General features: G+C 39.9%; 1 protein-coding gene across 3 annotated transcripts in view; it reads left to right on the forward strand.

Annotated features, from left to right (window-relative positions):
• Positions 1 to 16309, forward strand: part of NFATC3 (nuclear factor of activated T cells 3) — a 138649-nt gene that overhangs the window by 34263 nt on the left and 88077 nt on the right. For 2 of the 3 annotated variants that reach the window (XM_047791566.1, XM_047791565.1), the window contains exons 2-3: positions 11448 to 12582; positions 14788 to 14950. In XM_047791566.1, the coding sequence (XP_047647522.1) occupies positions 11448 to 12582; positions 14788 to 14950 (1298 nt within the window). The remainder of the gene's footprint in view (positions 1 to 11447; positions 12583 to 14787; positions 14951 to 16309) is intronic. The other variant, XM_047791567.1, reaches the window with a different exon arrangement.

Below are 16309 nucleotides of genomic sequence, written 5' to 3' on the forward strand. Positions count from 1 at the left end.
CACAGCAGTGACAATGATGAATTAAAGAACTGCTCAGCTACCAGGGAACTCCTAGATGTTCATGTTTTTTCTTTCATTCTAGTAATGTGGTAATTCATTTTTGTATGTTGAACCACTCTTACATTCCTGGGATAAATTCCATTTGCTTCTTTTTTTTTTTTTTTTAAAGGTAAGAAGTAGATTTATTATGATACAAATGAATTTATCTGCGAAACAGAAACAGACACACAGACATAGAGAATAGACTTGTGGTTCCCAAGGAGGGGCTCTTCAAGTAAATAATAATTGGGTAGAATCAGTAACGTTTGATTACACCTTAGGAGCCAAGGAAAAACTTGAAACCTTTTGCCTTGTTTTATAATTGCCTATTGATGTTTACTACTAGTGTTCTCAATTTTTCTTTCTCTCCCTTCCTACCTACCTTCCTTCCTTCCTTTCTCTTTTTTCCCCTCTCTTCCTTCCTTTCTTTTTTGGTCTTTTTAGGGCTGCACTCAGGCATATGAAGTTCCCAGGCTAGGGGTCGAATCGGAGCTGTAGCTGCCAGTCACAACCACGGCCACAGCAACACAGGATCCAAGCCAAGTCTGTGACCTACATCACAGCTCATGGCAATGCTGGGTCCTTAACCCACTGAGCAAGGCCAGGGATTGAACCCAAGTCATCATGGATACTAGTCGAAATTCATTACTGCTGAGCCATGACAAGAACCTTTTTTTTTTTTTTTTTTCAATTGAGCTGGCAGCATGTGGAAGTTCCTGGGCCAGGGATTGGCCTGGCACCACAGCATCGACATGAGCCGCTGCAGTGACAACGTGGGATCCTTAACCTGCTGCACCACAAAGACACTCCCTCAATCTTTCAACCACCCATTCTTGCTAATAGTTTTATACAAGTTTATTTTCTCTGAAGAAGTTTCTTCAGTTGCTGCAGATACAATTTAAATAAATCAGTCATTCACCAAAGAAATGGCTTTCTTTCTTTTTTTTTTTCTTTTTAGGGCTGCACCCACGGCATATGGAGGTTCCAGGACTAGGGGTCCAATCGGAGCTATAGCTGCTGGCCTACACCACAGCTCACAGCAACACTGGATCGTTATCCCACTGAGCAAGGCCAGGGATTGAACCCGCAACCTCACGGTTCCTAGTCAGATTCGTTTCCGCTGCACCACGACGGGAACTCCTAGGAATGGCTTTCTTTGCTTGGCTAACAAATGAGCCATTCATTTATTTGGTTGCAGCATTATTTTATTTATTTTATTTTATTTTATTTTATTTATTATTTGCTTTGTAGGGCTGCACCCATGGCATGTGGAGGTTCCCAGGCTAGAGGTCGAATTGGAGCTACAACTGCCGGCCTACACCACAGCCACAGCAATGCAGGATCTGAGCAACATCTGTGAGCTACACCACAGCTCACAGCAATGCCAGATCCTTAATCCACTGAGCGAGGCTGGGGATCGAACCTACAACTTCATGGTTCATAGTTGGATTTGTTTCCTCTGCGCCACAACAGGAACTCCTGATTTTTTTTTTTCTTTTGAAGAAATCTTCCTGTGATAATGGGCTCTATTTTAAATTTTAATTTTAATTTTGTTTTCCTGTGAGTTGGGAGCATTGTGATGAATGCTTAGTTGTAATGCTGATGTATAATGAATTCCTTTTTTTTTTTAAATGCTCACACCTGTGGCATATGGAAGTTCCCAGGCTAGGGGTCAAGTCGGAGCTGCAGCTGAGGCCTATACCACAAGCCATGGCAATGTCTGACAAGAGCCACATCTGTGACCTCTGCCACAGCTTGTGGCTGTGCCAGATCCTTAACCCACTGAATGAGGCCAGGGATTGAGCCCACATCCTCGTAGATACTAATTGGGTTCTTATCCCACTGACAGGGACTCCTGATTTATAATGAATTCACAGCACAGCCATAATGTTATTGCTCAGTAAACATAATGCTTTGCCAACTGATTTGTAACAAAAGTAATCCTCGCTCCACTGTGCCTTAAAAACTTAAAAGCATGGGATTCAACTGGAAGTCCCCTTTTCTCTTTCCTGTTTTTGCAGTGATAAGTATATACTAGACAGTTTTGTTTTTTTTTTTAATTACATTTAAAAAAATTGTAGTGGAGGGGGAGTTCCCTAGGTGGTGCAGCAGAAACAAATCCCCGACTAGGAACCATGAGGTTGCGGGTTCAATCCCTGGCCTCGCTCAGTGGGTTAAGGATCTGGCGTTGCCGTGAGCTGTGGTGTAGGTTGCAGGCGTGGCTCGGATCCTGCATTGCTGGGACTGTGGTGTAGGCTGGCAGCTATAGCTCTGATTCCACCCCTAGCCTGGGGACCTCCATATGCCGTGGGTACAGCCCTCAAAAGCACAGAAAAAAAATTGTATTGGAGTAAAGTTGACTTACGGTGTTGTATTAGTTTCAGGTCTACAGCAAAGTGAATCAGTTACACATATGTATATATCCATTCTTTTTTCCCGTATAGGTTACTACAAATTATTGAGTAGATTTCTCTGTGCTATATAGTAGATTCTTGTTAATTTATCTGTTTTATACAGTAGTGTGTATATGTTATTCCCATCTTCCTAATTCCTCCCTCTACCTCACAGTTTCCTCTCTGGTAACCATAAGATTGGTTTTGAAATCTGTGAGTTTGCTTGTTTTATAAATAAATTTTTTTTTTTTTTGGTCTTTTTAGGGCCGCACCTGAGGCGTCTGGAGGTTCCCAGGCTAGGGGTCTAATCGGAGCTGTTTACTGCCAGCCTATGCCACAGCCACAGCAACGCCAGATCAGAGCCGAGTCTGTGACCTACACCACAGCTCACGGCAACGCCAGATCCTTAACCCACTGAGCGAGGCCGGGGATCAAACCCGCAACCTCATGGTTCCTAGTTGGATTCATTTTCACTGCACCACGATGGGAACTCCCTATAAGTAAATATTTTTGTATCATTTTTATTAGATTCCACATATAAGTAATATCATGATATTTGTCTTTGTCTCAGTATGATTATCTCTAGGTCCATCCATGTTGCTGCAAGAGGCAATATTTCATTCTTTTTTATGGCCGATATTGGTAACTTTTAAAAAATGTTGCAGTATGAGTTCCCATTGTGGTGCAGCGGAACCGAATCTGACTATCCATGAGGGTGTGGGTTTGATCCCTTGACTCACTCAGTGGGTTGGGGATCCGATGTTGCCGTGGGCTTTGGTGTAGGTCGAAGGTGCAGCTTGGATCCTAAGTTGCTGTGGCTGTGGTGTAGGCCAGCAGCTGTAGCTGCAATTTGATCCCTAGCCTGTGAACTTCCACATACCGAGGGTGCGGCCCAAAAAAAAAAAAGAAAAAAGAAAAAGTTGCAATACATCAACATGCATTGCACTCAGAATGCTGTCTAGTTATAATGAACTGTGTCATTGCAATTTGTTAGTGCACCAAGTAACAACAGGAAGCATTAATTCTCACAGCTTCTCAACTCTACCCTCGTTCTACGAACTAACCATAGACTGTATATAAAGGAATGAGCATGGCTGTATTCCAATAAAACTGTATTTGTGGATGCTAGAATTTGAATTTCACAGAGTTTTGTGACATTAAACAAATGTATTTTTTTATTTTTTCTGACCTTTTAAAACTATTCTTAGCTGTAGTCTGTGCAGAAACAGGTGGTAGGCCAGGTTCAGCCTGTGGGCTATATTTTACCAACTGCTGCTTTACAGTTTAAATAAATACATTTTATAGGCAACCTGTGTTGCCCAGATTATTGCACACTTGCCCAGGCCCCCCCACCCCTTGGTGGCTCAAGGGGCAATTAAGTTTTGAGATGGTCAAATTTCTTAAGCATTATGAATTTGAGAATTCTAGAGTTGGAAATATAAACTTAGGACTATTTATCATAGTGAGATTGTAGTAGGCGTTCCTATCATTTCCAGAACTTGGGGTTTGGTGACACTTAGGAAAAAGATGAAACAACACTCCCCCACATTTTGTATGCAGATCTCTACAGTGCTTTAAGACATCATTCTGGTGTAGAATGTGTTTCTTCATCTACCTTGGGGGGAAGGGTGTGAATTTCATATTATTCAATCCAGAGTGGCATTGGTACAATAATTACATTTGAATGAAACTTTATCTTCCGAGGGTGACTTTCTTCCAGAGTGTTGAGGTTAATAAATTAATAATTTTTGCTACTTTATTGTACATTTCTAAGTAAAATTGGATTTTTTAATAAAATCTTTTTAGGGCCGTACCCTCGGCATATGGAGGTTCCCAGGCTAGGGGTTGAATCAGAGCTATAGCTGGCCTACACCACAGCCACAACAAGGTAGGATCTGAGCCGCATCTGTGACCTATACCACAGCTCACAGCAGTGCCAGATCCTTAACCCACTGAGTGAGGCTGGGGATTGAACCTGTGTCCTCATAGATGCTAGTCAGATTCGTTTCTGCTGAGCCATACATAATGGGAACTCTAAAATTGGATTTTTTTTTTTTTAAACTGCAAGTGTGTGGTGGTGAAGAAGTCACTGACTATATAGTTGGTTGCTGCTGTCTTGCTTTGAATTAGAGTGCAAGCAGTTCTTTGTATTTCTATTTTTTATTTTTATTTTATTTTCACCCATAGCATATGGAAGTCCCCAGGCCAGGGACTGAATCTAAGCTGCATCTGTGACCACAGCCACAGCTGAGGCAAACAGGATCCTTTAACCTACTGTGCCACAGCAGGAGCTCCTTAACCATTTTTAAGTAGTGGCATTTAGTTCCATTGTGCAACTATAGGGGTGAGTTTTTTTACTCTCCCATTTTAATTTTAGTTTGTGACTGGGATCCAAAAAATGAAACCTCCCTATTCTGGTCAATCCCAGATTTACTATTGTACTTTTATGAATGAAGTTATTCTCAAATATAATGGAGATCGTGTCAGCCCCTTTTTAAACTTTGGTGGTTTATATTATCCTTAGAATAAAATTTAAAGTCCTTACCATGATCCTTCTGGTTTTGCTTCTTTTTGCTCTCCCCCTTCAGTTGTTACCTCTGGCCATATAATTGGGCCTTTCACTTCCTCACAGCTAGCTGACTCACTGTTTGCTTATACTGTCCCCTGGTGTTGGGGTTCTCACCTCTACTCATGCTTCCCACCTCCACCTCCCTTTTCTTTGCTTGCTGGTTCCTATTCATATTTTAGGTTTTAGCTTACGTGCTACCTAATCAAAATGGCCATTCCTGTACTCTCTGTGAAATAGCTTTCTTCTTTAGTGTCCTTCCCAGTACTTAGTGATACTTGCAACTTTTAAATTTTGTTTTATCATTCTCCCCTAAGACTGTACACTTCATTAGGGACCATGCATGTTTTATTTATACCCACCATCTAGAATAATTCCTGGAAAATCATAATCATATTATAAATAGTTGTTGAATGTGAATGGGCACTTTGTTCACTTGCCTTCTGGTATGCAAAGTCCTTTGGTTCTTCTTCCATTTCACTGACTGTCCCTTCTTCTTACCCATTCTTCTTGGCTTCTCTATCCCTAAAACTTTGGAATCCCCTATGTCTCAGTTGCCTGTTTTCTTCTCTAAATTCACTACCTGGTCATCTCTTCCAGTTTTATGGCTTTAAATATTATCTGTACATTAATAAGACACTGAAATTGACATGGCCAGGCTGAGACTTTTTAATGTAATTATCTACTTGATATCTTGGAAAGCTTATTGGAATCTCACATTTAATATGTCTAGAGTAAAATTTTTTATTTCATATCTCCCAAATCTTTCAGATTTTCTCCTTCATTTGAGTAATTAGAAATACTCTTCAGGCCCAGAACCTTGGTGTCATTTTTGAATCCTCTCTTTCTCACATTTAATTCATCAGCTGTACAGCAGAAATTGGCACAACATTGTAAATCAACTATGCTAATAATAAAACATTCCATTAGCAGGTTCTGTCAGCTTTATGTAATTTTAAAAAAACTCAGTTCTTACTGTTTCCTCTACTTTTACAACCCTCCACTTCCCAGGTCCTTTTTTTTTTTTTTTTGTCTTTTTTGTCTTTTTGCCATTTCTTGGGCTGCTCCTGCGGCATATGGAGGTTCCCAGACCAGGGGTCGAATTGGAGCTCTAGCTGCTGACCTACACTAGAGTCACGGCAACTCAGGATCCAAGCCGTGTCTGCGACCTACACCACAGCTCATGGCAACGCCGGATCCTTAACCCACTGAGCAAGGCCAGGGATCGAACCGCAACCTCATGGTTCCTAGTCGGATTCGTTACCCACTGAGCCACGACGGGAACTCCCCCAGGTCCTTTTGCTCCATTATTTTGTACCTGGATTATTACAGTGTCTCTTAAATGTATATAAGATTTATATGTATCAGATCATGAATGACACTCCTTTGCTTAGACTCCTCCAGTGGTTGCTCATCTCATAATAAAAACCAGTCGTTTTACTGGTTTATGAGGCCTTATTTGACTAACCAGTGCCCTCTCCCCACCTCCCCAAGCCCTTATCATTTTTCCCTCTCACTCATTCCAACTGGCATTGCTTTTTCTCATACACTTCAAAAATGCTCTGTCTCTGGCCTTTGCACTCACTATTTCCTATACCTGCCATGTTCTTCCCCTAGATTTCTGTATAGTTCATTCCTCATATCCTTTTGATGTCTCCTCAAATTATGGACAAAGAGCCCTTAGCTTCCCCTCCTTCTCACTCTCCTTACTCTATTTTTCCTTACTGCTGATATCACCACTTGACATGTAACATACCAGAATGTAAGCTCTAAGAGGATGGGAACTTTGTTTTGTTGACTCATGTGTTTTTTTGTGTCTACAACATGTCTGTTATATAGTAGCTACGCAAAAAATATTTGTTAAATGAATGATCACATTACTTCTGGTTTAGGGTAAAATATACTTATCCTTGAAAAGTGAATAGCGCAAAGTTAGTACCTCTAAAATGGCAAAATGTGCATATGGAAAGAAACTGGTTGATAACCTTGTTGCGCTGAAGAAATAACCCATACTGGAGGTTTTCTACCTTTGGACCTCTTGTTGTTGCTGGATAATAAATACTATCCCTTCCTCTCAGCTGCTTTGAGTTCAGTTTTCTGTTCTTTGCAGCCTACAGAGATCATATTTCATACAGAACTATTTTAGTGCTAATTCACACTAAATTTTAAAATAACATAGTGATTGAAGAAATTGAAGTAAAGTTGATTCTCCCGTCCCTCCAGTGTTGCAAATTAAAACAAGTTTTTTTGAAACAAATGTTTCTCTGTATAGAATGAGTGCTAAAAACATGTGTGCCCTTTCATCTAGTAATTGCACCCTTAATTTATCCTTAAAGACTAATTCAAAAGAAGATAAAAACTATCGGTATAGAGATCAGTATTATTTATGAAAGTAAAAAGTAGGAAATAACTATGATAATTGACTTTTGACATTTTGCAATGGCCTTGAAAACCATTTAGAAACTTTATAAAGCCCAATATAATATAAAAAAACATTGAAAGTCCAAGTCGTATGTTACATAGGAAAAACAAATCTAGGCTGTTAGAAGTCCCCTATAGTAGTTACTTTTGTGGGAGAGGTAATAACTGGAGCCAAAGGAGTGACATTTTTCAAGTATAGTTGATTGATGGTGTTGTGTTAGTTTTTCTGGTGCGCAAGCAAAGTGATACAGATTTTATATACATACTCTTTTTCAGATTCTCGTTTAAGATATTGAATATAGCTCCCTGTGCTATCCAGTAGGACCTTGTTTATCTATTTTATATATAGTAGTTTGTAGCTGCTAATCCCAAACTACTAATTTATCATTCCCCTCATGTTCTTATTTTTAAAGGGTGCTATTACAGGGTATGTGTGTTTGCGACAATTTACCCAAGCTGTATAGTTATTTTTGGTTTAATTTTTTTCCACAGAGATTTCAGTTGTCATGTTTCTGGTCACAGATCAAATACTGACATATATATATATAAATATATATCATAAATATAAATGTCATATATGTATTTCTATGTATAAATGTATGTGTATATGTCTGTGTTTCTATGGGACATGCTGTATACTTATGTGCACTTTTGTGTATATACCTATACTTAAATAAAAGGTTAAAAAAAGCCCCAAAATATTATGGTCACTACTGTATAAAATATATACTATGTAGACTAGGATGTATATGATAGCACTTGTTTATGATTTTCTTTAATGATTTTTTTTTTGTCTTTTGTCTTTTTGTTGTTGTTGCTGTTGCTATTTCTTGGGCCGCTCCCTCGGCATATGGAGGCTCCCAGGCTAGGGGTTGAATCGGAGCTGTAGCCACCGGCCTATGCCAGAGCCACAGCAACGCAGGATCCGAGCCGCGTCTGCAACCTACACCACAGCTCACGGCAACGCCGGATCGTTAACCCACTGAGCAAGGGCAGGGACCGAACCCGCAACCTCATGGTTCCTAGTCGGATTCGTTAACCACTGCGCCACGACGGGAACTCCTAATGATTTTCTTATAGTCAGTTAAGAAACAAATGCTTTAACCTTTAAAAAACATTTGTAATCATGAGAAATATACCTAATATTATGTTCCTTACTTGTATTTTTATTGCAGCTTTATTGAGATATAATTCACATACCATACAGTTCATCCATTTCGAGTATACAGTTTAGTGGTTTTTAGTATATTCAAAAGTAATGAAACCATTACCCCAGTGTTACATCATTTCTCCGGAGAGAAACCCAATACTCATTAGCTATTTCCTTTATGCTTTTTTCCCCTTTTTTTGGCCACCCTGTGGCGTATGGAGTTCTCTGGCAGGGATCAGGTCTGAGCTGTAGTCGTGACCTAAGCCGCAGCTGCAGCAATGCCGGATCTTTTACCTGTGCGGGGCCAGGGTTTGAACCTGAGTTTCAGCGCTCCAGAGATAGCAACAGTCCCATTGTGCCATAGCAGAAACTTCTTCAGCTTTTTATTTGTTACAGATGGGTTTTCTTTCTTTGGAGTAATAACTTTCCACTTCTCTTGATTTAGTAAGTGGGAGAGTGGAGTAAGTGGTATACTTAGAAATGTGTTTCTATTTATTAAGAAATATTTCAGAATTTAAAAAATAAGGTATGCATGGGATTCTTGCCAAATATTAGTTATTTTTGTTAGGTTGCTTGCTTTAAAATGGTCCTGTGCATTTTAGGTAATATTCTACTCACTTCTTGCCAGTTTTATAGAAGAAATGCCTCAGAAAACTGAGGTTCAAACAGATTAAGTAACTTGTCCAAGTTCACACAGTTGTGGAAAGGTAGAGCAGGAGTTTAAACCTAGGGGGTTTTGTTTTGTTGTTTTAATACATGTAAGAACTCTTTACTGAATATGTTCACTAACCACAGACCATTTTTTCTTTTTCTTTCTTTTTTTTTTGGGTCATTTTAGGGCTGTACCCACAGCATATAGAAGTTCTCTCAGGCTAGGGACCAAATTGGAGCTGTAGCTGCTAGCCCACGCCACAGCCACAGCCGTGCCAGATCTGAACCGCATATTTGACCTGTGCTGCACTTTGCGGCAATGCTCTTAACCCACTGAGCAGGCCAAGGATCGAATCTCTGTCTTCATGGATACTAGTCAGGTTCTTAACTTATTGAGCCACAACGGGAACTCAACCACAGACCATCTTAAAGATTACAAAATTTAGGATTTATGGAAATAGTTAAGTTATAGGATGCTGGCTAATGACAGCATCACCAGGAGTCTAAAGATGTGTGTAATTTTCCAGTGGTATTTAATGAAATAATGTGATATCCTTAAGTACTTTTGAGAAGAGGCTAAAGGTTAATGCTTCTCTATATGGTATTTATGAACAGTTTTGTTTTTGGTTTCCCATTGATGATCTCTTTGGAAAAAGTGAAGGTGTTCAACCTGTACCTTGTACAAGGGGTTAGTACTACTTTTACCTCTGTGAAAATTAAAAATAATCACTCCTTCCTAAAAGTGAAGTTGCAAAATATCCTTACTGTTGCAGATGTTCCCAGTAGGTAATTTGGCAGAACTTGTTAAGTGTTAAATATTCTAGTAAGGGGCGCGTTTTAACGGTTCTGACTTGGAGTTTCCTGGTGGCTCTGGGTTAAGGATCTGGAGTCATCACCGCTGTGGCATGAGTTCATTCCCTGGCCCTGGAACTTCCACATGTCACAAGTGTGGCCAAAAAAAAGGTTCTGTTTTTATGAGGATTACTTTTACAATTAATCAGTAGTTAAAAGCCTTGAAGAGTTTTTTTCTAGTTAAGGTAAGGAATCCTTTGGGGCGAGTTCCCGTCGTGGCTCAGTGGTTAATGAACCTGACTAGTATCCATGAGGACATGGGATCAAATCCCTGGCCTCGCTCAGTGGTTTGAGGATCCAGCATGTCTGTGAGCTGTGGTGTAGGTCACAGATGCAGCTCGGCGGACCCCCAGTTGCTGTTGCTGTTGCTGTGGCGTAGGCCGGCAGCTACAGCTCCAATTCGACCCCTAGTCTGGGAACTTCCATATGCTGTGGGTTTGACCCTAAAAAAAAGACAAAAGATAAAAAAAAAAAAAAGAATCCAGTGGCATCATGTGGCTTTTGTAACCTGGTCTGCCACGGACAAAAATATAAATTCTTTTTTTTTTTTTTTTTCCTTTTTTGGCCACCCCGTGGCATATGGAGATCCTCAGCCAGGGATGAGATCCAAGCTGCAGTTTCGATGCCCCAGCAACACTGGATCCTTAACTCACTGTGCTGGGCCAGGGATCGAACCCAAATCCCAGTGACATCCAGAGACACCACCGATCCCATTGCACCACAGCAGGAACTCCCAAAAATATGAATTCTTGATTGTTGACGATGAAGGAAAAAAACTATTTCTGTTAATCATGAAAATTACCTTAATGAAAGGAAAAGTTCTAATTTTATTGCAAGGAAACTGAGGTCTTGGGAGGTTAAAAGATGTAGACTAAGAGCTCACAGTTAATGACAGAGTGTCTAGGTGCCGGTCTCCTGAATTTTAGTCTGTAATTCTTTCCACTAATAAACTAGTGAGTATGCTTAAAACTAGAAACCTTTCAAAGACTGTTTTATCCTTTAGTCCATTTTAATCTGCAGACCCCAGATGAGGCTGAATTTATATGATCATATCATAATTCTGTGACTATTTTGTAGAATCATAGATATGATTTTTTGGTACATAAAAGCATTTATTTTCAGATTCTTAGAAAATATAGAAATACAGAAAAAGAAGAAATTACATATATAAATATGATAATTATATGTATCTGCAGAAATTATCAGATGAAAACACACACCACTCTTTAGTGGACCTAATTATGTACATTTTATGTCCCACTGTTTTCTCGAAAGATTATTATTTACTTTCTCATATTGTAATTTATACATCTAAGTTTTCTGATTTCTTATTTTGTTGATTTTTTTTCTTTTTTGCTTCCCCCACTCCCCATAGATCTTGAGCCAGATGATTGTGCATCCATTTACATCTTTAATGTAGATCCACCTCCATCTACTTTAAACTCACCACTTTGCTTACCACATCATGGATTATCGTCTCACTCTTCTGTTTTGTCACCATCGTTTCAGCTCCAAGGTCACAAAAACTATGAAGGAACTTGTGAAATTCCTGAATCTAAATACAGCCCATTAGGTGGTCCCAAACCCTTTGAGTGCCCAAGCATTCAAATTACATCCATCTCCCCTAACTGTCATCAAGAAATTGATTCTCATGAAGATGACCTACACATAAATGACCCAGAAAGGGAATATTTGGAAAGGCCTTCTAGAGATCATCTCTATCTTCCTCTTGAGCCATCCTACCGGGAGTCCTCCCTTAGTCCTAGTCCTGCCAGCAGCATCTCTTCTAGGAGCTGGTTCTCAGATGCATCTTCTTGTGAATCTCTTTCACATATTTATGATGATGTGGATTCAGAGTTGAATGAAGCTGCTGCTCGATTTACTCTTGGATCCCCTCTGACTTCTCCTGGTGGTTCTCCAGGAGGCTGTCCTGGAGAAGAGTCCTGGCATCAGCAGTATGGACTTGGACACTCCTTGTCACCCAGACAGTCTCCTTGCCACTCTCCTAGATCTAGTGTCACTGATGAGAATTGGCTGAGCCCCAGGCCAGCCTCAGGACCCTCATCAAGGCCTACCTCCCCCTGTGGGAAACGACGGCATTCTAGTGCTGAGGTTTGTTATGCTGGGTCTCTTTCACCCCATCACTCACCTGTTCCTTCTCCTGGTCACTCCCCCAGGGGAAGTGTGACAGAAGATACCTGGCTCAATGCTTCTGTCCAGGGTGGATCAGGCCTTGGCCCTGCACTTTATCCGTTTCAGTACTGTGTAGAGACTGATATCCCTCTGAAAACAAGGAAGACTTCTGAAGATCAAGCTACTGTACTACCAGGAAAATTAGAGCTTGGTTCAGATGACCAAGGGAATCTTTCACCATCCCGGGAACCTTCAATAGATGATGGCCTTGGATCTCAGTATCCTTTAAAGAAAGATTCATCTGGTGACCAATTTCTTTCAGTTCCTTCACCCTTTACCTGGAGCAAACCAAAGCCTGGTCACACCCCTATATTTCGGTGAGTTGGTGGAAATGGCTTATGGACATTCTTTATGTTTATGGGTTTTTGGTAGCATGTAACTACGTTATCTACATAAAATAATTTGATCATTTTTCCGCCTCCTTTTTTTTCTTCAGTTTCTTTCAAATAACTTAAAATTCACATTTATCTTCCTTTTAGTCTTTTTTTTTTTTTTTTGGCTTTTTAGGGCTGCACCCATGGCATATGGAAGTTCCCAGGCTAGGGGTCAAATCGGAGCTATAGCTGCCAGCCTTCACCATAGCCACAGCAATGAGGGATCTTAGCTGTGTCTGTGACCTATACCCGATGGCAACGCCAGATCCTTAACCCACTGAGCGAGGCCAGGGATCAAACCTGCATCCTTATGGATACTAGTCGGATTCGTTATTGCTGAGCCACCATAAGAATGCCATTTTCCTTTTAGTCTTAAAAGTGTCTTTGGATAGTCTCAAGTTACAGGGTTTTTTTTTTTTTTTTGTCTTTTTCTCATTTCTAGGGCCGCATCTGCGGCATATGGAGGTTCCCAGGCTAGGGGTCTAATCGGAGCTGTAGCCTCTGGCCTACGCCAGAGCCTCAGCAATGCGGCATCTGAGCCGCATCTGTGACTTACACCACAGCTCACGGCAACACTGTATCCTTAACCCACTGAGCAAGGCCAGGGATTGAACCTGCAACCTCCTGGTTCACTAGTTGGATTCGTTAACCACTGAGCCACGACGGGAACTCCTCAAGTTACAATTTTAAAAGTTGTAATGAATGGTAGGCAATAATAAATTATATTTCTTATCTAAAGAGCTTCTTGTAAAAGATTGATTATAGTATAAATTAAATTACTAATAAACCACTTTGGGGAATAGGCTTTTTATATTTTTCAGAGCTTAATATGCAAATGAAATTTACCTTTTTATATTTGTAGCGATTGGGTTTTTTTTTCATAATTTTTTTTTGGTCTTTTGACTTTATAAGTTTGTGATTTTTTTTATTACTGTAGAGGAATTTTTAAATTTTATGTATTTGAAATTTGTCTTTTCCCTTATGGTTTTTGGATTTTGTTATGTTTGAAAGCCTATCCCTTTATAAAATAATTTAAAAAACAAAAAGTTAGAGTTTTCATGTGGCACAGCAGGTTAAGGATCTGATACTGTCACTGCAGCAGCTCAGGTCGCTGCTGTGGTATGGGTTTGATACCTGGCCTGGGAACTTCCACAAGCTGCAGGTGACAATACCAGATCCTTAACCCACTGAGCCACCAGGGAAATTCCATAGGTTTTTACCTCAAATTTTAATATGTTGCTAATGACAGAGGGAGGGGAGAAGCAATAGGGAGGAAGGGAGAAGCAACATGTGTGATCAACTGATTTCAATAGCTACACACCAAAGTGAGAGATATATGTCTGTTGAGACACAGGGGAGTTTGGATCCGTGGAGAGATGCTGATGGATATATGCAGAGATAAGCATCTTTTCTGTAGGAAATCACATTATTATTTTGACTGTTTTTGTAATTACACATAGTTGAGATATAGTTAACAGTTTTTGTTTTTGTTTTTTTTCTTTTTACTACGCACATGTGGCATATGGAAGTTCCTAGGCTAGGGGTCAAATTGGAGCTGCAGCTGCAGGCCTGTGCCACAACCCCAGCAACACTGGGTCTGAGCCGCATCTGAGACTTCCACCACAACTTGCAGCAACACCAGATCCTTAACTGAGCGAGCCGGCATTCTCTCAGACACTATGTTAGGTTCTTAACCCACTGAGCCACAGTGGGAACTCCTGTTTACAGTTTTATAAAATGTTAGAATTTGTCCTTTTTAAAAAAAAACCTGGAAATGAAAAAGTAGATAAAAATTGATTTTATTCTTCAGGTGAAAGTTATTTTTTAAATAGCCACCATAGCAAATGTTATAACTTATTGAATGAAGTATTATATGGTTTTTGTCTTTTTTGGCTGCTCTTGCAGCTTGTGAAAATTCCTGGGCCAGGGATCAAACCTGTGCCAAAGCAGTGACCCTAGCTGATGCAGTGATCATGCCAGATCATTGACCAGCTGTGCCAAAGGAAAACTCCATAAGTGAAGTTGTTTTGGGAATACTTCATTTCATAGATCACAGGAAGAAATGTTGGTGCTTTCAAAGAAGTAATTTGAATCACTGCTTGACAATAATAGCATGGTGAAATGCATCTTTGTGTGTTTTGTTTATAGCACATCTTCATTACCTCCACTAGACTGGCCTTTACCAACTCATTTTGGACAGTGTGAACTGAAAATAGAAGTGCAGCCTAAAACTCACCATCGAGCCCATTATGAAACTGAAGGTAGCCGAGGAGCTGTAAAAGCATCTACTGGGGGACATCCTGTTGTGAAGGTATGAGATTTGGTATTTTGTAGATATCATACAGCTGTTAATGAAAGAGTCTATTCAGTCAGGTACTATTGAGCCCAAAGAGAAAATTTTCAGACCTAGAAATCTTCTATTGAGGTTTTGTCTCCTTGTCGATATAGCAGCATTTCTGCATTGAGGTTTTTTTTTTTTTTTTGTTATTTGTTTGTTTTGTTTTGGCTAGGTTAAAAGATATTCTTCCTGGACTGACTCTCCAGCTGGTTAAACTCTGGGGGAAGAAGATTATAATGCTCAATAGTTGTTTTTATGATTAAAAAAATGACTGTGTTGTTTATATGTACAATACATGCTTCTTTAAAATCGAAATAATACAGAAAACTAGAGCAAATAAAACACTAAATTAGCTAAAATCAAAATTCCTCAGATAACATTTGATTCATATTCCAAGTAGGAGTTCCCTGATGGCACAGTGGGTTAAGAATCCCATGTTGTCACTACTGTGGTGCAGGTTTGATTCCCGGCCTGGGAACTTCCATATGCCACAGATGTGGCCAAAAAGAAAATATCTGATTCCCTGTTTAAGGGGAGACTAACACTTTGGATATTATCAATATCATCAATGTTTTATATTCTCCCTGTGAGTGACATTTTTTTTCTAATTTCCTTTCTTTTTTCTTTTTCTTTTTTTTTTTTTCCTTTTTTGGCCTCTCTGAGGCACATGGAGTTCCTGGGCCAGGAATCACATCCGAGCTGTGGTTGTGACCTCCACCACAGCTGTGGCAATGCCGGATCCTTTAACCTGCTGTTCTGGGCTGGGGATTGCACCTGTGTCCTTGGCACTGCAGAGATGCTGTCGATCCACCTGAACCATAGCAGGAACTCCTAACTTGTTTCTTAAAGAAATAAATCATTCATTATACTTGAAATTACTGATTTAACCAGAGTATGTTTGGATGTTGATAGTTCCTTTTAGTTTCCCAGTGCATATGATGCTCCCTTTCAAATTGAGATTCTTCCCTACTGCAAGGAAAATCTACATTATGTATCTATATACATTTCCTATTCCATTTGTTTTGTCCTTTACTTCAGAGACTCCAATTGCTCCTCAGATCTTGACTTGTCTTTGTCCATCCTCCGTATCTATGTTCTTTTCTCTGGATATTTTAATGTCTTTTTAAATCATTTATTGTGATTTTTTTTTTTAAGACTTCCGTGTTTTTGATATATTTGTCACTTGCTGCTTTTTTTTTTGGTGGGGAGTGTCAAACCTGTGGCATTTGGAAGTTCCTGGCACAGCCACAGCAACACCAGATCTGACCTGTCTGCAGCCTACGCTGGCAGCTCAAGGCAACACTGGATCCTTAACCCATGTATCCTTAACTC

The sequence above is a fragment of the Phacochoerus africanus genome, chromosome 8 (assembly GCF_016906955.1).
Source record: "Phacochoerus africanus isolate WHEZ1 chromosome 8, ROS_Pafr_v1, whole genome shotgun sequence".
NCBI classification, from domain to species: domain Eukaryota; kingdom Metazoa; phylum Chordata; class Mammalia; order Artiodactyla; family Suidae; genus Phacochoerus; species Phacochoerus africanus.